The sequence below is a fragment of the Glossina fuscipes genome, unplaced genomic scaffold, assembly GCF_014805625.2.
Source record: "Glossina fuscipes isolate IAEA_lab_2018 unplaced genomic scaffold, Yale_Gfus_2 2, whole genome shotgun sequence".
In the NCBI taxonomy this organism is placed as follows: domain Eukaryota; kingdom Metazoa; phylum Arthropoda; class Insecta; order Diptera; family Glossinidae; genus Glossina; species Glossina fuscipes.
In genome coordinates this window covers 31,404,865-31,428,899 of record NW_023998416.1, presented here as the reverse complement: position 1 = coordinate 31,428,899, position 24,035 = coordinate 31,404,865, and the positions used below count along the sequence as shown (strand labels likewise).

Sequence of the window (24,035 nt, the reverse complement as noted above, 5' to 3'; positions counted from 1 at the left end):
TTTCTATTATAGAGCCACAAGATCGTTTGGATCCTTGCTATGCTAACCCCTGTGCTGAAAATGCAGTTTGCTCTGAACGAAATGGTGTTGCTCGATGTGTATGCATTGAACCCTACATCGGTGATCCCTATACTACAGGTTGTCGTCCAGAATGTGTGTTTAATAGTGAATGTCCGTCGCAATTAGCTTGCATAAAGCAACATTGCCGAGATCCCTGCATCGGCACGTGCGGTCCCAATGCTGAATGCTCTGTAGTTAATCATGTGCCAACGTGTAATTGTCAGCAGGGCTACGTAGGAGATCCGTTCAATGGTTGTAAAAAGGACACACGTAAATTGAAAAAAAAAAAATTCATTATGCGTAGATGCGCACATTTGTCTTATTTAATCTATTTTTGGTTTAGAAATAAAACCTATCAGTCCATGTGAACCGAATGTATGTGGGCCCAATAGCATTTGTCGTGTAGTTGATGGTCGTCCTACCTGCTCCTGTCAAGTGAGTTATTTGGGAGCCCCTCCTAATTGCCGCCCAGAATGTGTAGTGAGCTCTGAATGCATTCAACATTTAACTTGCATCAATCAAAAATGCGTTGATCCCTGCATAGGCACATGTGGCTTTAATGCCAAATGTCACACCATCAATCATAATCCGATTTGTTCGTGTCCAGAAGACATGACTGGTGATCCTTTTCAACAATGTTTACCAAAGCGTTAGTATATTCGTCATATAAACTGTGATTGTTTTGCAAAAATTTAATTTTGTTTCATATTAGCTAAAACGCCTCCCCCAGAAATAAACGCATGTATACCGAGTCCTTGTGGACCTAATGCTGAATGTCAGCAGGTTGACAATCGCGCTGTTTGCTCTTGTTTGCCTGGGATATTCGGAGCGCCTCCAAATTGTCGGCCAGAATGTATTATCCATCAAGACTGCCCTTTGAATCGCGCATGTATTTCTCAACACTGCGAAGACCCATGCATTGGAGCTTGTGGATTTAATGCCATATGCACCGCTCAAAATCACAAACCCGTTTGTTCCTGCTTAGAGAGTCACGAAGGAGATCCTTACGCTGGCTGCAGTTTACGTGCAAGTAAGCAATACTTTCTTAGATCAGTATTATATTTGTTTTCTCTTCTTTTGTTCCCTCTAAGAGAGCGGTTATTAAATATTCTAATATTAAGCTTTAATTTTTCCAGTTCTTTTAAGGGTAATTGGTCTTTGTATATATGTATCTACGACAAATTGAAATCTATTTATATGTTATGCATGTATATATATATATTCCTTTTCACCATATGTTTTTGTACAAATGTTTGCTTTAACAGTAGACCTCCATATTACATACACTATCATTTTCCCAGTTCTTACTTTTTCTATCGTGTAAAACATTACAGTCATTGTGCCAGATCTTCCAACTGATCCATGTAGTCCATCACCGTGCGGTTCGAACGCTATTTGTAGAGAACGCAATGGCGCTGGCTCTTGTACTTGCCAACCTGATTATTTCGGCGATCCCTACATCAATTGCCGTCCTGAATGCGTGCAAAGCAGTGATTGCTCACATACAAAATCTTGTTTAAATATGAAATGTGTAGACCCTTGCAAGGATTTATGCGGCTTTAACGCTATCTGCCGAGTCGCTAACCATATTCCTCTATGCTCTTGCAATATAGGCTACACCGGTAATCCTTTACGTTTATGCCACAAAATACCTCCAAGTAGGTTAAAGGAGTTTATGACGAAAAGAAACAATATATTTACTATATGTCCCGTTCATAGCTACATATTTGCCCGCCAAAACCCAAGATCCTTGTCGCCCTTCGCCATGTGGGTTGTACAGCACTTGTCGTGCACTAGACGGTCGTGCAATTTGTTCTTGTTTGTCTAATTATATTGGCAGACCGCCCAGTTGCAGACCGGAATGTGTTATAAGTGCTGAATGTCCATCAGACAGGGCTTGCATTAATCAACGTTGCGAGGACCCTTGTCCAGGCACTTGCGGAAACAATGCCAAATGTCGTGTGACCAATCATTCTCCGATTTGTAGTTGCTCTCCTGGTTACGTTGGCGATCCATTTCATCAGTGCGTACCGCGCAGAAGTATGCTCAACAACCTTAATCTCTAAATAAAATACTACTGACTCTTATTTCTGTAGTAGCTTTCGAAGAACCTAAGGATGCCATAGCTCGACCAAATCCTTGTATACCCTCTCCTTGCGGTCCTAATTCGCATTGCCTGGTCGCAGCGACAGGAGCCGTGTGTTCGTGTATAACTAACTATATAGGTAGACCTCCCAGTTGTCGCCCAGAGTGTACAATCAGTTCGGAGTGTCCCGCGCATATGGCATGTATTAATTCTAGGTGTTCAGATCCTTGTATAGGTTCGTGTGGGAACTACGCTCATTGTCATGTTAGTTCCCACTCACCCGTCTGTATGTGCGAACCTGGCTTTACAGGAGATCCATTCACGAACTGCTTCAAAATGGTTAAAAGTAGGTTTCACTAAATTAGCAATTGTTGCAAATTTCTAACGAATATCATCATTTGATTAGTTCCCGATCATCCTGCACGTCCTTGTCAACCTAATCCTTGTGGTGTAAATGCTTTGTGTGAAGAAAGAAACCAGGCTGCCGCCTGTAAATGCATAAGAGAATATTTCGGTGATCCGTACATTGAATGTAGACCCCAATGCATTTTAAATGCAGATTGCCCCAAATCAACAGCTTGCATCAACAATAAATGTATCGATCCGTGCCCAGGAACCTGTGGTTATAACGCAGAATGTATTACTTTAAATCACATTCCAAACTGTCAATGTCTTACTGGATACACAGGAAACGCTGCTTCGGGCTGTTATCTTTTACCAGAATTACCGAAATGTAAGATTTCGCATGAATTGGTCATCCAAAACTTTCGATAAAACTTAAGAAGTTTCAATCTAGAGTTTTGTTCTATTGCTGCTTCGGCAAAAACTTAACATTTTTTTCCATTGTCTTGAATTTCTCAGTTGACATTACTGAATCCATTAATCCCTGCGTACCTTCACCTTGCGGTCCATACAGCAACTGTCGGTCGCAAAACGGTCATGCTGTATGTTCATGCCAGATTAGCTATGTAGGAGCGCCACCCAACTGTAGACCAGAATGTATGGGAAGTTCCGATTGTCCACAAGATAAATCATGCCTTAATGAACATTGTAAAGATTCTTGCCCAGGCACTTGTGGTGCCAATGCTAACTGCCGAGTGGTCAATCATAATCCTATTTGTTATTGCATGAGTGGTTTCACTGGCGATCCGTTTATTCGCTGCGTATACGAAGAAAGTAAGCATTCCAAACTCGCTTCTCATTATCATTACTTTGGAAGATTAAATTTAAAATATCATGTACATTCATTTTGCATTTCGCTTTGAGTTGCTTATATTTATTTTACTTTATTTTCACTCTCTTTTCTATCATTACTTCGTTTTCCGCAATTTGCTGCATGTGCTTCCTTTCAAAATTCATCTTTGTACATAATTGCACACTGTCATGTCTACATAAAGGACGACCGATTGTAAAGGATTCAGTTAATTCTTGTATTCCATCACCATGCGGACCTAATTCGCAATGTCGTGTTTCAAATAAAAATGAACAACCAGTTTGCTCTTGCTTGCCCAATTACATTGGCAGAGCGCCAAACTGTCGTCCTGAATGCACTTCAAATTCAGAATGTCGCAGTAATCAGGCCTGCGTAAATCGACGGTGTAAAGACTCTTGCCAAGGCTCTTGCGGTTCATTTACTACTTGCATTGTAAATAATCATAGACCTATATGTCGTTGCTTGCCCGGTTATACGGGCGATCCATTTGCCGAATGTAGTCCACAAAGTAAGAATATCTTTAATGTATAAATTAAGCCCTTTCACGCGACTGCTTATTTTCCAAAATGATTTAATTTCATCTAAAATCTAATCCCTTTAGTTATAATAACTCCTGAAAAATCGGAACCTTGTAATCCTAGTCCTTGTGGTACTAATGCTGTTTGCAAAGAACGCAACGGTGTTGGTTCTTGCACTTGCTTGCCTGAATATAGCGGAGATCCGTATACAGAATGTCGACCAGAATGTGTTCTAAACTCGGATTGTGCAAAAAATCGAGCTTGCGTCAACAACAAATGTCGTGATCCATGTCCAGGAGTGTGTGGTGTCGGTGCTGAATGTCACGTCATCAATCACTCTCCTAGTTGTAGTTGTTCCGCAGGTTTCACTGGCAATCCTTCAGAATACTGCCGTAAAGAAGTCAAAAGTAATGAAACCTTTTTTTATGTTCGTTGTAATACACAGTTTTGATCTGATTTTAAATCTTTAGCAATTGAAGCAACTCAACTTTGTAGACCTTCTCCATGTGGTCCTTACAGCAAGTGCCATGAAGTTAATGGTCATGCCGTATGCTCCTGTTTAACAAATTATATTGGTACTCCCCCCGCATGTCGGCCTGAGTGCTCAATTAGTTCAGAATGCTCTCAGGATAGAGCATGCGTGAATTTACGTTGTATAGATCCTTGCCCGGGAACTTGTGGTGTTGAAGCTTTTTGTAAAGTTACGAACCATAATCCTATATGCTCTTGCCCACCTGACTACACCGGAGATCCCTTTATAAGCTGCCTAAGAGTCGATAAAAGAAAAAAAGACGACTTTCCAGCTAATCCCTGCATACCATCTCCTTGTGGACCTAACTCTCAATGCAGAGTGGTTGGTGAAACTCCAGCATGCTCTTGTTTGCCAAATTTTGTGGGTCGTGCTCCCAACTGTAGACCCGAATGCAGCATTAATTCAGAATGTCCAGCAAATCTGGCCTGTATTAATGAAGTTTGCAAAGACCCATGCCCTGGTTCATGCGGTTTCAACGCCATTTGCAATGTTGTTAATCATTCGCCTCTTTGTACTTGTGACGCTGGTTATTCAGGAGATCCATTTGCCGGTTGTGCTCCTGCTAGTAAGACTTTCGAAAATGAGTGTAAAATCGAAAATCAAAATGATCATTTTGTTTATTTGTATGCAAACGGTCAGTTCCTCCCGAAGAAAATTTGACCCCTTGCAACCCCTCGCCATGTGGCGCCAATGCTGAATGCAGAGAACGCAATAGTGCTGGTTCTTGCACTTGTATTGAAGGCTACTCCGGAGACCCATATAGCGGTTGTCGTCCTGAATGTGTAGTTAATTCTGATTGCCAGCGCGATAAGTCGTGCAACAATAACAAATGTACAGATCCATGTCCCGGAGTGTGTGGCATTAATGCGGAATGTCGTATAAGCAATCATGTACCCACTTGCCATTGCTCAAATGGTTATACGGGAAATCCTCTCAGTTCTTGTCGTGTTATACCCGAACCTGAACCAACACCAAGTATGTTTTGATTTTTAATGCTTATCCTGATGTGATAAATAGAAAGTTAAAATGCCTTCTTCGATTAGTTTCTAAAGACGTCAATCCATGTATTCCTTCACCGTGTGGGCCTTACAGTCAGTGCCGCGAAGTAAACGGTCATGCAGTGTGTTCTTGTTTAACAACTTTTATAGGGTCTCCACCAAACTGCCGTCCAGAATGTATTATTAGCTCAGATTGCGCGCAAAACATGGCTTGCCAAAACCAAAAATGTATAGATCCGTGCCCGGGCACTTGTGGCACTCTTGCACGTTGTCAAGTAATAAATCATTATGCAGCATGTTCCTGCCCACCTGGTTATACAGGTGATCCTTTTAATAGATGTTCCAAAATTAAATGTAAGCATTCCTTTCTTCAATGTGTACACATTGAAGTTAGAAAAGTGTATCGAGAAAATGTGACAAAACTTTAAATATTCGTGCATCAACCTTTCTAACTTCAAATCCACCTACCTATAAATCGTTCTTCAAACTAATTTGTAGTATTCTACTTCCATGTGTAATCTATCTATACTGTGTAAAAAATCTTCAAACTATCCAACTACTATCGTACTCCTATCTACACTATCATCCTGTAATACAAATGCAAACAAATGCAAACAACCATCTCTCGACAACCTACCACACTACCTATATCAACTATTTCTATGTGCCTGCCAAAGTAGTGGATGTTATTTCGGTAGAAAACACGGGTGATCCGTGCGTACCTTCACCATGTGGACCCAACTCGAAGTGTATCGATGTTGGTGGTTCCCCTGCATGTTCCTGTCTATCCAGTTATATGGGACGGCCACCTAATTGCCGTCCCGAATGCATGAGTAGCTCTGACTGTCCAGCCAATCTAGCCTGCATGAATCAAAAATGTTCTAATCCTTGTGTGGGCACTTGTGGTGTTCACACATTGTGTACAGTAATCAAACACAACCCTACTTGTCAATGTGAATTGGGCTATACTGGAGATCCGTTCTCTGGTTGCGCCGTTATAAACATAAGTATATACTTTTCTTTCCTTTTCTGGGGGATGTAAACTGAAGGGTATTGAACTCTTTGAAAATATTTATACAATCAAGAGAGAAATATCCATTACTACCCCTGGCGTTACATCAGAAATCGCAACGACTATTTATTTTACACCGTGTAAATTTTTAGTTTCTTCCACGGAACGCCCTCGAGATCCCTGTAATCCGAGCCCCTGTGGTGCGAATGCAGTATGCCGTGAACGCAATGGAGTTGGTTCGTGTTCATGTCTTACTGAGTATTTTGGCGATCCCTACAGTGGATGCCGTCCTGAATGTGTACAAAATACGGATTGCGACCGTTCTAAAGCCTGCTTAAATAACAAATGCCAAGATCCTTGCCCTGGTGTATGCGGAATCAATGCCGAATGTCGGGTTTTAAACCATGCCCCAAATTGCTATTGCTTTGAGGGTTATACCGGAGATCCTCATCGCTCTTGTTCCGTTATGGAAGTCACTACAATAACCCCTCTTAATCCATGTCAACCGTCGCCGTGTGGTCCTTATAGTGAATGCCGAGAGACAAATGGACACGCTGTTTGCTCTTGTTTGGGCAATTATATCGGTGCACCTCCTTCGTGTCGACCGGAATGTGTCGTTAGTTCTGAATGTCCCCAAAACCGTGCTTGTATACAGCAAAAATGCGGAGATCCTTGCAAGGGAGCTTGTGGTTCAAAAGCCAAATGCCAAGTTGTCAATCACAACCCTATTTGCACCTGTCCTCTTGGTATGACAGGGGATCCCTTCGCAGAGTGCATAGTTGCCAAATCCATATCGCGTGATTCAGATAACCCCTGTGTGCCATCTCCATGTGGACCAAATTCTTTGTGCAGAGAAATCGCTGGGCAAGCTGCATGTTCTTGTCAGGCAAATTATATTGGAAGACCTCCGAATTGTCGGCCTGAGTGCACAAACAATGACGAATGTCAAAATTATTTATCTTGCCAAAATGATAAATGTGTGGATCCATGCCCAGGTTCTTGTGGTTCTAATGCTGTTTGCAAGGTTATACAACATAATGCTGTTTGTTCTTGTGCTGATGGTTATGAAGGAGATCCAGTATCTGGTTGCTCACTTATTCCTCCAGTATTGCCCAAACAGCCACCTAGTTCTCCTTGTGAACCTTCGCCTTGTGGGCCACATTCAGAATGTCGCGAACGTAATGGAGCGGGAGCCTGCTACTGCCATGAAGGATATGATGGCAATCCTTATGATACTGAGCGGGGATGTCGACGCGAATGCGAATCAAACGAAGATTGCTCGCCTGCACAATCTTGCGTTCATTTCAAATGCGTTGATCCATGCGTCAACATTTGCGGGGAACTCGCGATGTGTTCCGTTGAAAACCATGTTCCCACTTGCATGTGTCCTCCGGCTTACACAGGAGATCCATTCTTTCAATGTAAACAAATTCCCATTACACCGGCACCTATATTAAACCCGTGCGTTCCTTCACCATGTGGGCCCAATAGCATTTGTCGTAACATCAACGATCAAGCAGTTTGCTCTTGTCAATCCGGTTTCATAAACCAACCACCCAACTGCAAGCCGGAATGTATTGTTAGTTCGGAATGCGCCACTGAAAGGGCTTGTATCAAAAATAAATGTATGGACCCATGCTTGCATACTTGCGGCCATATGGCAATGTGCATTACTAAAAATCACAGTCCTATCTGTACTTGTCCCAAAGGCATGACTGGTGATCCCTTCGTTCGATGCTCAAAAATACGTAAGTTCACACTTCTGTTAATATTTTTTGCAACCCGAATTTATTGTTCAATTGTTTTAGCGCACACTATTCAACCAGAACCAACTGAGCGTCCTCCATCATGTGTGCCTTCCCCCTGTGGTCCTAATTCGAAATGCCAAATTATTGGTGGCAGCCCAGCATGTTCTTGCTTGCCAGACTTTATCGGGGCTCCCCCTAGCTGCAGGCCGGAATGTGTTCTTAATTCCGAATGTGGGCCTACTGAAGCCTGCATTAATCAGAAATGTAGAGATCCATGTCCCGGATCTTGCGGATTTGAGGCTAAGTGTCATGTTCTTAATCATTTACCAATATGTAATTGCCTTGAAGGTTACACCGGGGATCCGTTTATACGGTGCAGCCCGGTGCCAGTTATAGAATCTCCTAAAATACCTAATGACCCTTGTGATCCAAATCCTTGCGGAGCGAATGCCGATTGCTATAATGGAGAGTGCCGATGTCACAACAATTACCAAGGCAATCCATACGACGGCTGCCGTCCTGAATGTACTTTATCAGCTGACTGTGCGCAAGACAAAGCCTGCATTCGCAATAAATGCGTAAATCCTTGTCCAGGAACTTGTGGACTTAATGCCATTTGTGAAGTTTTAAACCATATTCCTGTATGCTCGTGCATCAAGGACTATGAAGGTGACCCGTTCACAAACTGTCGCTTAAAGGAACAAGAACCTGAGAAACCAGTCCAACTCTGCTCTCCGTCGCCTTGCGGACCCAACAGCCAATGCAAAAATGTTAATGATCATGCGGTATGCTCATGTTTAGATGGTTTCATGGGAACTCCACCACAGTGTAGGCCCGAATGTGTGGTGTCAAGCGAATGTAATGCTCTGCAGGCTTGCGTCAATAAAAAATGTGTCGATCCTTGCTCTGGCGCCTGCGGTATTAATGCTCGTTGTGAGGTTATAAATCATAGCCCTATTTGTGGTTGTCCTCTCGGGAAAACGGGAGATCCCTTTAAAAGGTGCTTGGACTTACCAACTCCACCAAAGACAAAACAATCAGAAAAACCTCAGGACCCGTGTTTGCCTTCCCCATGTGGGCCAAACTCAATATGTAAAACGAGTGCTAGTGGTCCTTCATGCCAGTGTTTACCCGAATTTTTCGGATCTCCACCCAACTGTCGTCCTGAATGTATCATCAACCCTGATTGTCCATCGACACAAGCTTGCATCAACAATAAATGCCGTGATCCTTGTCCAGGATCGTGTGGCACGAATGCAGAATGTCGTATTATTAGTCATAGCGTATCTTGCTCTTGCCCTAATGGATTTGCTGGCAACGCTTTCGTGCAGTGCGTGCAGCAAAAAGAGGAGCCTATTAAACCATGTGAACCATCTCCTTGTGGTCCCAACGCGGAGTGTATAGAACGTAGTGGAGCTGCCTCTTGTAGATGTATCGATGAATACCAAGGAAATCCCTATGAAGGCTGCAGGCCAGAATGTGTACTCAGTTCCGATTGTCCAACAGACCAAGCGTGTATACGCAACAAATGCAAAGATCCATGTCCTGGAATTTGTGGTTCCAATGCTCTATGCTATGCAGTTAACCATGTACCTAACTGCGTATGTGACGATGGCTACACGGGAGATCCTTTCACAACTTGTCAGCCCGAGCCCAAATTACCGCTGCCAAAACCAGGTAATCCCTGCCAACCATCACCATGTGGGCCAAATAGCAAATGCCGTCAAGCAAACAGTTTGGCCGTATGCTCCTGCTTAGATGCCTTTATAGGAACTCCTCCTAATTGCAAGCCGGAGTGTACAGTCAATGCTGAATGCTCCCAGACCAAAGCATGCCACAAATTCAAATGTGCCAATCCATGCGCTGGAACATGTGGTATCGATGCCAAATGCGAAGTTATTAACCACAATCCAATATGCAGTTGTTCTTTAGGTATGATGGGAGATCCTTTCACTAGTTGTTATCCAGCACCACATATACCTGTGGGTAAAGATAAGCCTATTGAACCAAGAAATCCATGCCTTCCCTCACCTTGTGGTTTATATTCTGAATGCCGAGTTAATGGTGACCAAGCTTCATGCTCCTGCTTACCAAACTATATAGGAGCTCCACCTAATTGCCGCCCTGAATGTGTGGTAAACACTGACTGCTCTTCTGATCGTTCTTGCATCGCGGAAAAATGTAGAAATCCATGCGATGGTTCGTGTGGTATTAATTCGGAATGTCGCATACAAAATCATTTGGCGATATGCACTTGCCGCGCTGGTTTCACTGGAGATCCATTCAGCCAGTGTGTAGAAATCACTGAAGAGAAGACACAGACACCAATTTACTTTGATCCTTGTGGTCTGCAACCTTGTGGTGCAAATGCTGAATGTCAACCTGACGGAACATGCATCTGCTTCAAAGATTATCAAGGAGATCCTTATTTGGGTTGTCGTCCCGAATGTACTCTGAGCACTGACTGTTCACCACATAAAGCTTGCTTAAATAAAAAATGTGTTGATCCCTGCCCGGGAACTTGCGGTCAGAGCGCACAATGTAGTGTCTCGAATCATATTCCCATATGTAGTTGCCCAAAAGGTTACACGGGCGATCCTTTCATAAACTGTCGACAAATGGTTCGAAACGAGCTTGTTCCTGTTGACCCCTGCCAACCCAATCCATGTGGACCAAACAGTTTATGTCATGTGTCAGCTCAAGGAGCTGTTTGTGCATGCCAACCTGGTATGTTGGGTTCACCGCCAACTTGTAAGCCGGAATGCATTGTGAGCTCAGAATGCTCTTTGCAAACTGCATGCATTAGTAAGAAATGTGTGGATCCATGTCCGGGAGCTTGCGGTCAGTTTGCAAAATGTCAAATTGTCAATCATAACCCCATTTGCACTTGCAATGATGGCTATACGGGAGACCCATTTACACGCTGCTACCAGGAAACCAAAAGCACTGAACCTGTAGTGCCAATCGAGCCTTGTATACCCTCGCCATGTGGACCTAATTCAGAATGTCGGGTAATGGGTGATAGCCCAGCTTGCTCTTGTGCGCATTCATTCATTGGCACTCCTCCAAACTGTAGACCGGAATGCACCATTAATCCTGAGTGCCACTCAACTAAAGCTTGTATACGACAAAAATGTGAAGATCCTTGCGTAGGTTCATGCGGCTTCAACGCTCATTGCACAGTAGCCAATCACATGCCAATATGTACCTGTGAAACTGGCTATACAGGAGATCCTTTCAGCAGTTGTCAACCTATACCAGGTAGGAATTTGCATATACTTTCATTGTTACTCTCTAGGCATAACCAAAGACAGGGAATGGTTTCGGGTATAACTTGAATATTATTAGCGGCTTATAATGACAAGCTAATGGAGCAAGCTTTTTCTTGAATAATTTACGCAAAACATGGTTATGCCTAAAAGTAAAGCAAGAAAACGAGGAAACTGTACGGGAAAAAGAATGATGAAACGGACAAAATTTAATTTAATAAAATATTAATTTTTGATCTAGTTTTAATGAAGTTTCACAAATGTAACAAATGCTTCGCATTTTCTTTTAATGCAGTCGTTTTTATTACTATACCGCACAGTTTTCTCCTGCCCCTTGTAATGCACACAAATTAGAACAATCACGAAGGTGTACTTGCACCAGCAACGCAATTACGCTAAAGCACAACTGCTTTACGTACACTAGTGTGTTGTGGCTTTGTGTTGACGTTAATTAATTTGTTCTTTGTAAGCACCAAAAACACCATTATTTTGAAACGTCAAAAGAAGAAGTGTTCTAATTTGTTGTTTTTTAAATGTATTGTAATTGTAAAAGAAAAATTGAAATTTTATCATCTACGGAACACGATGCTTCGCATAAAGAATTGCGATGAAAGCGAAGCATATAGAAGAATGAAATATTCATCAGCAGTAAAAAGCAGCAGTGTTAGCTTCAATGTATACAGATTTATACTCTTCCTTTTCAAATGTAACTTTCCATTTAAGAGAGATCTAGGTGTACAATATAATAAGAAATTCTCCACTGCAGCAATAGAAGCATGTACTTTCGCGGATAAATTATCTTAGTATCAAAATTTCAATTGGTTTTCCATTACATTGGGAGGATTTTTGCTTCATGCATTGTCACGATGCATAATGAATACGATAAACTGCTGATATTGGCAAAAAATTTATTTAATTTTTTCCGACAACCCTGGCAAATGCAGAATTGAACTTGAATCGCTAAAGATTCATGTTCTTTTAAGATATTTTCAATTTACGATTTCTTACGTGTTTCAAACCGAAAAGCAATTTCATATTTATTTTCTTAATAATAATTTGATTGCAATTGAGAGCATGTTGTTTAAAATCTTCTGAAAGTGTTTCGTAGAATATTGGATAAAATTAATGTTTTTCTCATTTTGATTTTCTTATTTTATTTGTTTTTATATATACTTATTTACAATTTCGTATGCATTCACACATTTCTACACTTAATTATGAAATAAAAATTATTTAAACATATACATAAAGCAAAACATGCCTTTTGCCTTTGCCTTGCCTTAATACTACGCCTTTATGCCTTTGATTTAACTCCCGACTGAAACTTCGAGTGCTTTTTTTATTTGACCCAAATAGTTATATCAGGCAATTACTTAATACCTATGTAGTAAATCTGACATTATCAACGAAATCTGAATGCTTTAGGCCTTAATAACTTAGAAAATTAACTGAGGTTGAACGTTATTAATATACAACGCTGTTGCATTTTTGGAATCCTTAGCTTTTTTCTTGTACCATCGGCCACTTAAAGCCTTTGGCACAATAATATATTGCGAATATTCGGTATAATATAAAAATAATTTTGCAAAGTTAAAAAGTAAAAAGTAAGGTGATGGCCACCTTATGTTCAACGCTGGATTTTGCCGTTTCTCTAATTGTATATTCTAATGCTTCGACTTATACAATATTTTTTTTTAATTAAATACTAAGCGTAGTCTAATAATTAATTTAGTAGTTTAATAATAATCAAAACTTATATGAAAAAGTAAAACTGATTAATAAAGAAATTTTAATAAACTAAAAATTTGCGAGCGTTTTATTAAACGTTAATAACGCCAGCCTGCCATATATAAAATATTGTACGCGGTATGCATAACTGTTAACAATACTCATACACTTACACAATAATTATCATTTTAATCCACCTCTGTTAAACGTTGATACACCGTAATAATATGTGCACTATTTTGCTAACCGCCAAGTAGTGTTTAATTTAGAGAATTGGAAATCTTAAGACAATAATTTTCTCATCTTTATTAAATGGGAGTACGTAGTGTCATCTGGGTATGTACGTTGCTTACGTTGGTACTAATCCTGATCTTATTCGTTAAGGTAATAATTAATAATTACCTCTCTTCCTTTTCTTCTTAAACGCTTAACGGAACAGAACGTATTGTTAATGAACGTATTACGCCCTGTGAACCAAATCCTTGCGGTTCGAATGCTGAATGTCGCGAACAAAACGGCATTGGTTCATGCCAATGTCTACCTGAATATTACGGCGATCCATACCAATCTTGCCGTCCTGAATGTCTTCACAATTCTGATTGTCCAAGAACCAAAGCTTGCATTCAGAATAAATGTGCCGATCCCTGCCCCGGTACCTGCGGTACAAACGCTGATTGCTCAGTAACCAATCACCTACCAACTTGTACTTGTCGCGCCGGTTTTATAGGTGATCCGTACCGGTATTGTCACTTAGAACCAAAACAACGTAAGAAAACGCTATCACATTCTACTAAGAGCTGCAATCACCCCTTTACCTCTTTAGCGAATGGTCGACCAGAATTCATAAATCTTTGTTCTCCATCTCCTTGTGGCCCGAATTCTCAATGCAAAATATTCGAGGGTCAAGCTATCTGCTCGTGTCTGGAAAATTACCTAGGTTTGCCGCCGAACTGTAGGCCAGAATGTATTTTAAGCACTGAATGCCCAACTGATAAGGCTTGCATAAAACAGCGCTGCCAAGATCCTTGCCTCGCGATTTGCGGCACCAACGCTCAATGCCATGTGCGTAATCACAGCCCAATTTGCAAATGCAGACCAGGATTTACCGGCGATGCATTTACCAGATGTTTTAACATACCACGTAATATTTCTTTAATCAGTACCGTTAGAAGAAAAAAACTTACAGTTTGTATATATCATAGTTGCCCCTCCAACTCTTAAAATAAACAGCGGTGACCCCTGTATTCCTTCGCCTTGCGGCCCGAATAGTCAATGTCGTAATAATGGCGGCATTCCTTCTTGTTCTTGCTTAACATCACACGTAGGAGCTCCACCTAATTGTCGGGCTGAATGCACTATTAGTGCAGAATGTTCTGAGGACAAAGCTTGCATACGTGAGAAATGTATAGACCCATGTCCAGGTTCGTGTGGTTACAATGCCATTTGTGAGATAGTAAACCACACTCCTATCTGCTCGTGTCTTCAAGGGTTCTCCGGAGATCCGTTCACCACTTGTAGTCTCATTCCACAAGAAGACGACATTAGTAAGTCTTTATTATCTGTGCTTGATTAAAAATGTCCAACTTCTTTTCCTTAAATAAAGTTAAAGACCCCTGCCATCCCTCGCCTTGCGGAACAAATGCCCAATGTCGTAATGGTACATGTTTCTGCCTTCCTGAATATCAAGGAGATCCTTATATTGGATGCCGACCTGAATGCGTTTTAAATTCTGACTGCATTCGGGAGAAAGCTTGTTCGCGTAATAAGTGTATAAATCCTTGCCTCGGGACATGTGGAGAGAACGCATTGTGTGATGTTGTTAATCACATACCAATGTGCCGATGTCCAGAAAACACAATAGGCAGCGCATTTATCAAATGTTCTCCACAAAGGAGTAAGCTTTTCTTAAGTCAAGCGCGTTACTTTTGAAATAAACATATTAAAAATTTTATAGAGATTATAACAGATAGAAATCCCTGCCAGCCTTCTCCATGTGGACCTAATTCAAAATGTCGCGTTATAAATCAGCAGCCTTTGTGCACTTGTATACAGGGTTTTATAGGGTCGCCTCCAACGTGCCGCCCAGAATGCACATCAAATTCTGATTGTACGCCCACACAATCTTGTCTTAATCAAAAATGTCGCGACCCCTGTCCCGGAACTTGTGGATTAAAAGCTGTATGTTCAGTGGTAAATCACAGTCCGTTCTGTACTTGCCATACTGGATTTACAGGCAATCCTTTCGTCAGCTGTCAACGAATTAGTAAGATGCTATAGCATTAAAATACTTGTTATAAAACTTATCATTGCGTTATCATTTTGTTATAGTTGAACCAATAGCTACTGCGGACATTAAAAAGCAGCCTTGTCAACCTTCACCTTGCGGTCCCTTTTCAAAATGTCGCTCCATTGGAGAAATTCCTTCATGTTCATGTTTAGAATTCTACATAGGAATACCGCCGAATTGTCGCCCTGAATGTGTTACCAGTTCTGATTGCAGTAAAAACTTTGCTTGTATCAATCAAAAATGTGTTGATCCTTGCCCTGGACGTTGTGGGTTAAACGCAGAATGCAATGTTGTCAGTCATGTCGTGCAGTGCATTTGTATTCTTGATTTCGTAGGTGATCCGTACTTACAATGCCATCCTACAAAAGAAAACGAAAAATTAGAAGCGTTAACGCCATGCCATCCCTCCCCTTGCGGGTCAAATGCCGAATGTCTTGAACGGAATGGGGCTGGTTCATGTAAATGTTTATCTAATTACTTTGGCAATCCTTATGAAGGTTGTCGTCCGGAATGTGTTATGAATTCAGACTGTCCACCCACCAAAGCATGTCAACAGCAAAAATGTTTTGATCCATGCCCAAGCACATGCGGCAAAAACTCGTATTGCCAAGTTATAAATCATGTACCCACTTGCAGTTGTCTTGCAGATTACACAGGTGATCCTTACCGCCTGTGTTCCAAAATAGCAGAACGTAAGCTTTATTTATGACCATCCGTCTTTTCATCTTATTTATATTGTATCGCTATTCAGCAATAGAGGAGAAATACATTAATACGTGCCACCCGTCACCTTGCGGTCCTAACTCACAGTGTCGGGAAATCAACGGACAAGCTGTGTGTTCTTGTCTACCACAATTTGTGGGCACACCACCAGCGTGCCGACCAGAATGCATATTGTCTTCAGAATGTTCAACGGGTGAAGCTTGTGTTAATCAAAAATGTGTAAATCCTTGTTTAAAATCTCCATGTGGGCAAAACGCGGGTTGCCGCGTTCGCAATCACAGTCCCATTTGTTCATGTAACAAAGGTTTCACAGGAGACGCTTTTACAAAGTGTTTTCTTCTTCCGCGTGAGTTAAAATATATTGGCATCAAAGCCAACCACTAATCAAAATTTTTTTATAAATTAGCGACTAGCCTTGAAATTCAGCGTGAAGACCTACGTGATCCTTGTTCACCCTCGCCTTGTGGCCCGAACTCTGAGTGTCGCAATAAAAATGGTTTGGCTTCTTGTTCATGCCTGCCCAACTTTATTGGCCAATCTCCAAATTGCCGTCCCGAATGTTCTATTAACTCTGAATGTCAAAGCCATCAAGCATGCGTCAATCAAAAATGTAGAGATCCCTGTCCCGGAGCTTGTGGTCTCAACACGTATTGTCGTATTATCAACCACACTCCTACATGTGCCTGCAGTGACGGCTTCATTGGAAATCCTTTTGTTAGCTGTTCCCCTATACCTCTGCCATGTAAGACGTCCATATCGTAGCTTGGTGAATCCTCCTATAACTATTCCTCTTTTATAGCACCATCAAAAATTTTATCAAAAGATCCATGCACACCGTCCCCATGCGGTGTAAATGCTGTTTGCATGGAAGGTGAATGCTCTTGCTTAAAGGAATATCAAGGTGACCCATATGACGAATGTCGCCCAGAATGCATATTAAATTCGGATTGTCCACGGAACAGAACTTGCATACGTAATAAATGTGCAGACCCTTGCCCTGGTACCTGTGCCATCAACGCCGTATGCGAAGTTTATAACCATATACCAATGTGCCATTGCCCTAAACTCATGACTGGAAATGCGTTTTTCAAATGTCATGCCATACAATGTAAATGACTTTCTTTTTGTTTTAAGAAATTTATTTCCTGCTGCTAATATTTATCTACACCTTATACTTTAGTTTCCTTGCCAAATAATCCTTGTCAACCTTCGCCATGTGGTCCCAACAGTCAATGCAAATTGGTAAAAGAAAGCGCCGTCTGTTCTTGCCTACCAAATTTTATCGGAAACCCCCCAAATTGCCGACCTGAATGTACTTCAAATTCTGATTGTCCTCCTGATGAAGCTTGTCAAAATATGAAATGTCGGGATCCTTGTCCGGGGACTTGTGGATTTAATGCGGATTGCAGCGTTGTCAAACACATACCATATTGCAAGTGTCGCTCCCTCACAACTGGAGATCCATTTGTTAGGTGTCACGAGATATTGACAGTTATGAAAGACGCACATAATCCTTGCCAACCCTCACCGTGCGGACCTAATTCGGAGTGCCGCCTTAAAGGAGACACTCCTTCCTGTTCATGCCTTCCGGATTACTCAGGATCACCTCCCCATTGCCGTCCCGAATGTGTCTCTAATTCGGAATGTGTCCCCACGCAAGCTTGCATTAATAAAAAGTGCCGCGATCCTTGTCCGGGCTTATGCGGGCAAAATACAATGTGTCGCGTTTTTAGTCATACAACAACGTGTTTGTGTTTGGAAGGCTTTTCAGGAGACCCATTTGTGTTTTGTAATCCGCTACCAGAGGAACCTACGGAACTTCTCCATCCCTGTGACCCAAATCCTTGCGGTCTAAACGCTAGATGTGAAGAGCGCTCAGGCGCTGGATCTTGTCAATGCATAGACGGCTATTCTGGAAATCCTTATGAACTCTGCAAGCCAGAATGCGTTTTAAACACAGATTGTGCATCTGATAAGGCTTGCCAAAATCAGAAATGTGCAGATCCCTGCCCTGGCACATGCGGAGATAACTCTGAATGTCAGGTTATCAATCATTTGCCGTCATGTAGTTGTTTACCAAATTACACCGGGGACCCGTATACATATTGCTTTGTTATAACTAAAGAATGTAAGAATACCACAATATTCTACATTCACCCACATTGTAAATTTTTCACATTTTAGTAGTACGTGAATACGTAAATCCCTGTCAACCATCGCCTTGTGGTCCGAATTCTCAATGTAAGGAAGTTAACGGTCAAGCTGTATGCTCATGTTTAACCGATTATGTTGGTAGTCCGCCTGCATGCAGGCCAGAGTGCACATCTAGTTCTGAATGCAATGCTAACGGAGCCTGTATTAATCGTAAATGCTCAGATCCCTGTCCGGGAGTTTGCGGTCAAAACTCCGACTGCCACGTACGAAATCATAGCCCCATTTGTACTTGTAAGAATGGATATACTGGCGACGCTTTCACACGTTGCTTCCAAATGCCTTCACAACAAAATGAGCCTTTACGTATTAAACTGGATCCATGTACTCCTTCGCCGTGCGGACCTAATTCACAATGCAGAGATATCAATGATAATCCCTCGTGTTCTTGCTTACCTGGTTATCTAGGTATACCACCACATTGCCGACCAGAATGCTCAATTAATTCGGAATGTGGTAGTCAGCTAGCATGTATTAATCAAAAATGCCGCGATCCTTGTCCTGGTTCCTGTGGTGTTAACACATTATGCCACGTTAGATCTCATGTACCCATATGCACATGCCGAAATGATTATACTGGCGATCCGTTTGCCATATGTAATCCGATTCAACTGGAAAGTAAGCGTTTTTATTTGTCGACTCCTAAAAGTCAAAATCAAATTAATTGCAAATTTTGTGTAGACCCAGTACCCATCAAAGATCCTTGTAACCCTTCGCCATGCGGAGCAAATGCACATTGTGCCAATGGAAAGTGCGTTTGTTTAGCACCCTTTATTGATGATCCTTACTTCGGCTGTCGGCCGGAGTGTATCCTACACACCGAATGCTCGCGAAATCTTGCTTGTATTAACCACAAATGTGTTGATCCTTGCCCTGGAACATGTGCTTCAAATGCTATTTGCGAAGTTATTAATCATATACCGAATTGCAGGTGTCCAGAAGGTATGCAAGGCAATGCATTTACCTTTTGTTTACCTGCACCAAGTAAGATTTTATCTCTCCACCAAATTCAACGTACCCCTCCTAATTTAAAAATCGTTTTTAAAGGAATAAATTTGCCATCGAATCCTTGTCAAGGAAATCCATGTGGTCCAAATAGTCAATGCCGTGAATTCAACGCCCAGGCTGTGTGCGCTTGCATAGAAGGCACTATCGGAAACCCACCACTATGCAGGCCGGAATGTACAACAAATACTGATTGTCCCTTAAATGAAGCATGCTTAAATCAAAAATGCCGAGATCCATGTCCCGGTGTTTGTGGCCGGAATGCTCTCTGTCATGTTAGCAATCACAACCCTTATTGTCGCTGCCCAGAAAAATACACTGGGAATTCTTTTATCAGCTGCCAACTTGCGACGGCACCTCCTATGCCGTTAATCCAACCTTGCCACCCATCTCCTTGCGGCCCTTTCTCCGAATGCCGGGAAATAGCAAGCACCCCATCATGTACTTGTTTACCGGATTATAAAGGGACTCCACCGAATTGCCGACCTGAATGCTTAACAAGTTCAGAATGTCCTTCAAATAAAGCATGCGTTAACCTGCAATGTAAAGATCCTTGCCCGAACTTGTGTGGATCGTCTGCTATGTGTCGTGTTATATCACATACACCCAGCTGCTTTTGCCCGGAAGGTTATGAAGGAGACCCGTTTGTTCACTGCGACAAAAAGCGCTCAGATCCTCTCTTAGATAATAATGACGCTTGCAATCCGAGTCCTTGTGGAATAAATGCCGTGTGTAAACAAAGGAAAGGAGCTGGCTCCTGTCAGTGTTTACCAGAATATTACGGAAACCCTTACGAAGGCTGCCGTCCAGAATGCTTATTGGACGCTGATTGCGCCAGCAACTTAGCTTGTCAGAGTACAAAATGTCAAGACCCTTGCCCAGGAACATGTGGCCAGAATGCCGCTTGTGTAGTTTTAGATCACAAAGCTACTTGCATTTGTTTAAACGGTTACAGCGGAGACCCATATCGCATTTGCCAGATTGAAAAAGAAAGTAAGTGACTAAAGTAAACACAAGATCGGGTTTATACATCGCCCTTTAAACGTTTACTCCTCGTAGCATTAAAAGAATACCTTAACCCTTGTCAGCCGTCTCCTTGCGGTCCAAATTCGAACTGTCGCCAAATAAATGAACAACCAGTTTGTTCTTGCTTGCCTGAATATGTAGGAAGCCCTCCATTATGCCGCCCGGAATGTACGAGGTCTTTGGAATGTCCTCATAACAAAGCTTGTATAAATCAAAAATGTTCGAATCCTTGTCCTGGGACATGTGGTACAAACGCAAATTGCAATGTACGGAATCATAGCCCTTTGTGTTCTTGCCGTAGCGGGTTTACAGGCGATCCCTTTTACATTTGTCAAGCTATACCAAGTAAGAAAGTTAATAGCATACCAGCACCCGTAAATGTTTTGTTTATGAAATATTTTGTTTATAACTAGCTGTTCAACCAGTGCAAGCTAAGAAAACTTCTACCGATCCTTGCATACCGTCTCCTTGCGGGCCGTTTTCTCAATGCAAGCGTGTGGGCGATTCCCCTTCTTGCTCTTGTTTACCAGGTTATATTAACTCTCCCCCAAACTGCAAACCTGAATGTCTCATAAATGCTGATTGTGTCAATAATCAAGCTTGCATTAAGGAAAAGTGTCGCGACCCATGCTTAGGAGCTTGCGGCTTAGGGGCCCTTTGTAACGTTAACAATCACACTCCGAATTGCGCATGTCCTTCAGAATACACTGGTGATCCATTCACATACTGTCAACCAGCCCTCGCAATGCCAAGTAAGCTACCTTCATCGTTGAATTTGCACATCATTGCTATAGTGCTATTTTTATCATTCTCTTAGCTACCCTTGAAAAAGACGATCCCTGTAATCCTTCCCCTTGCGGGCCAAACACCGCATGTAACGAGGGCACTTGTAGCTGCTTGCCAGATTATCAGGGAGATCCCTATGCAGGTTGTCGTCCCGAGTGTATCATAAGCGAAGATTGTCCGCGAGAACTAGCTTGTCTTAAGAATAAATGCGGCAATCCTTGCATCGGTACTTGCGCTGTTAATGCCATCTGTCACGTTTTTAACCATATACCCATATGCACTTGCCCACAAGGCATGGCAGGAAATGCTTTCGTTTTGTGCAATCATGTGCCACGTAAATATTCTAAAACTTTTGCAAATAAATTTGACCTCTAAATTTTGTATCCCTAACTATAGCGCCGACTAAAATTAACCCCTGTCAACCAGGTCCTTGCGGGCCCAATGCACAATGTCGTGTAGTAAATTCACAAGCGGTATGCTCGTGCATGCCCAATTATTTAGGTACTCCACCATTATGTCGGCCAGAATGTACTGGAAACCAAGAATGTCCCTCAAATATGGCTTGTATGAATCAGAGATGTATAGATCCTTGCCCAGGAGCATGCGGACGAAATACCCAATGTTCTGTCGTTAACCATAACCCGTTTTGCATTTGCTTACCCGGATTTACAGGCAATCCATTTGTTACTTGTGAACGTAAGATAGAATCTTCCCCAGCAAGTGATGTTAAAAAAGACCTCTGTAACCCTTCTCCCTGTGGGTCGAATTCGAAATGCCGAGTAATAGGAGAAACTCCTTCCTGCACTTGTTTAGATAACTTCATAGGTTCTCCTCCGAATTGTCGCCCACAATGTGTCTCCAACTCTGAATGTGCTTCTCATTTCGCCTGTATTAACCAACAGTGCAAAGATCCATGCGTGGATTTATGTGGAACTGCAGCCGTATGTCGTGTAGTCTCTCACACTCCAATGTGCACCTGTCCAGAAGGGTTTACGGGAGATCCATTTGCAAGCTGTATACCTAGACCTGTAAAAATTCAGGAAGAGCATCTCAGCCCTTGTAACCCTTCCCCGTGCGGTTCAAATTCCGAATGCTCAGAAAGAAACGGAGCTGGGGCGTGTCATTGCCTTCCGGGATATTTCGGTAATCCATATGAATCATGTAGACCGGAGTGCATCTTAAACTCAGATTGTCCCATGACCAAAGCCTGCCAGCAACAGAAGTGCCGCGATCCTTGTCCTGGCGCATGTGGAATAGGTGCGGACTGTATAGTAATTAATCATCTACCGACCTGTAACTGTCTTCTTGGTTACACGGGAGATCCTTATCGCTCGTGCAGTAAGCCAAAAGAACGTAAGCGCTTTCATTACCTTTATACGGATAATCGAAGCTAGAAGAATTACTAATTTTTTGCCCCACAACTTACTCCTTTTGTTTAGCTGAAAAAACAGACTATATTAACCCATGTCGACCATCGCCTTGTGGACCTAATTCTGTGTGCCGCGAAATTAACTCCCAAGCAGTGTGTTCTTGTTTGTCTGGATACATTGGCATTCCACCTACATGTCGACCGGAATGTACATCAAATGGGGAATGTAACTTAGAAAAAGCATGTGTAAATCAAAAATGTTCCGATCCGTGCTTAGGCGTGTGTGGAGAAAATGCACGCTGTCATGTCAAAAATCACAGTCCTTTATGTTCGTGTCATCCTAATATGACAGGCGACGCCTTTGTACGATGTCACTCCTTACCACGTAAGACATTACATATTCCTAGCCGTGCTTACAAATATAGCCATTATTCTTTTGTACTTAGCTTCGCCACCCATGAAGTCTGTCGATATTATCAATGATCCTTGCTTACCTTCACCATGCGGTCCATATTCTGTTTGCCAAAATCAAAATAATATGGCTTCGTGTTCATGCCAAATAAACTATTTTGGTAGTCCTCCAAATTGTCGACCAGAGTGTACTATTAATGCCGATTGTCCGCTCAGTCAAGCATGTATTAACGAGAAATGTCAAAATGCTTGCTCCGGAGCTTGTGGCCTTAATGCGGAATGCAATGTTATTAGTCACATACCAAATTGCAAATGTCAAGAAGGTTATATTGGGGATGCTTTTCTATCGTGTCAGCTTGCCCCAGCACCGAAACTTGATGAGCCAAAAGATCCTTGCCAATCTAATCCGTGTGGTACCAACGCTGTATGTAGTCGCGAAGGTGTATGCTCATGCTTGGCCGACTACCAGGGAGATCCGTATACAGCCTGCATGCCTGAATGCGTACTGAATTCAGAATGCTCTAAAGATCAGGCTTGTGTAAGCCAAAAATGTCGCGACCCTTGCCCAGGCACTTGTGGTGCAAATGCCATCTGTGAAGTCTTTAATCATATACCAATGTGCCATTGCCCACAACACATGAGCGGTAATGCATTTGTTAGCTGTGTACCAATGCAAAGTAAGTTCATTGCATCTATCGAAGGCTATTTTAATTATTGCCCATTCCCGCAGCTGAATTGTATAGCAATCCGTGCCTGCCAACTCCTTGTGGTCCTAATTCCCAATGTCGTGAAATTAATTCGCAAGCTATCTGTAGCTGCTTACCTAATTATTTAGGTAGTCCACCCAATTGTAGACCTGAATGTGCTTCAAATACAGAATGTACTGCAGATCGCGCTTGTCAGAATCAAAAATGTGTCGATCTATGTCCAGGAACTTGTGGCCGTTTTGCTAAATGTACAGTAATCAACCATAGTCCCTTCTGCACCTGTATAGCAGGATACACGGGCAATCCATTCAGACAATGTCAACGTATTAGTGAGTGTTAAGGACAG

General features: G+C 42.1%; 1 protein-coding gene across 1 annotated transcript in view; it reads left to right on the top strand.

Annotated features, from left to right (window-relative positions):
- Positions 1–24,035, top strand: part of LOC119634258 — a 181,111-nt gene that overhangs the window by 139,192 nt on the left and 17,884 nt on the right. Inside the window, exons 19-52 of the mRNA XM_038028333.1 lie at positions 13–330; positions 404–709; positions 773–1,090; positions 1,395–1,718; positions 1,780–2,100; positions 2,157–2,492; positions 2,553–2,879; positions 3,008–3,322; positions 3,544–3,867; positions 3,961–4,284; positions 4,348–4,974; positions 5,049–5,384; positions 5,453–5,761; positions 6,088–6,414; positions 6,572–8,167; positions 8,228–11,428; positions 13,604–14,305; positions 14,367–14,708; positions 14,768–15,058; positions 15,119–15,427; positions 15,493–16,143; positions 16,203–16,520; positions 16,581–16,916; positions 16,974–17,282; positions 17,355–18,302; positions 18,362–19,369; positions 19,433–20,383; positions 20,450–20,761; positions 20,830–21,168; positions 21,234–21,536; positions 21,599–22,555; positions 22,642–22,956; positions 23,018–23,659; positions 23,713–24,018. Coding sequence (XP_037884261.1) covers positions 13–330; positions 404–709; positions 773–1,090; positions 1,395–1,718; positions 1,780–2,100; positions 2,157–2,492; positions 2,553–2,879; positions 3,008–3,322; positions 3,544–3,867; positions 3,961–4,284; positions 4,348–4,974; positions 5,049–5,384; positions 5,453–5,761; positions 6,088–6,414; positions 6,572–8,167; positions 8,228–11,428; positions 13,604–14,305; positions 14,367–14,708; positions 14,768–15,058; positions 15,119–15,427; positions 15,493–16,143; positions 16,203–16,520; positions 16,581–16,916; positions 16,974–17,282; positions 17,355–18,302; positions 18,362–19,369; positions 19,433–20,383; positions 20,450–20,761; positions 20,830–21,168; positions 21,234–21,536; positions 21,599–22,555; positions 22,642–22,956; positions 23,018–23,659; positions 23,713–24,018 — 18,948 coding nt within the window. The remainder of the gene's footprint in view (positions 1–12; positions 331–403; positions 710–772; positions 1,091–1,394; positions 1,719–1,779; positions 2,101–2,156; positions 2,493–2,552; positions 2,880–3,007; positions 3,323–3,543; positions 3,868–3,960; positions 4,285–4,347; positions 4,975–5,048; positions 5,385–5,452; positions 5,762–6,087; positions 6,415–6,571; positions 8,168–8,227; positions 11,429–13,603; positions 14,306–14,366; positions 14,709–14,767; positions 15,059–15,118; positions 15,428–15,492; positions 16,144–16,202; positions 16,521–16,580; positions 16,917–16,973; positions 17,283–17,354; positions 18,303–18,361; positions 19,370–19,432; positions 20,384–20,449; positions 20,762–20,829; positions 21,169–21,233; positions 21,537–21,598; positions 22,556–22,641; positions 22,957–23,017; positions 23,660–23,712; positions 24,019–24,035) is intronic.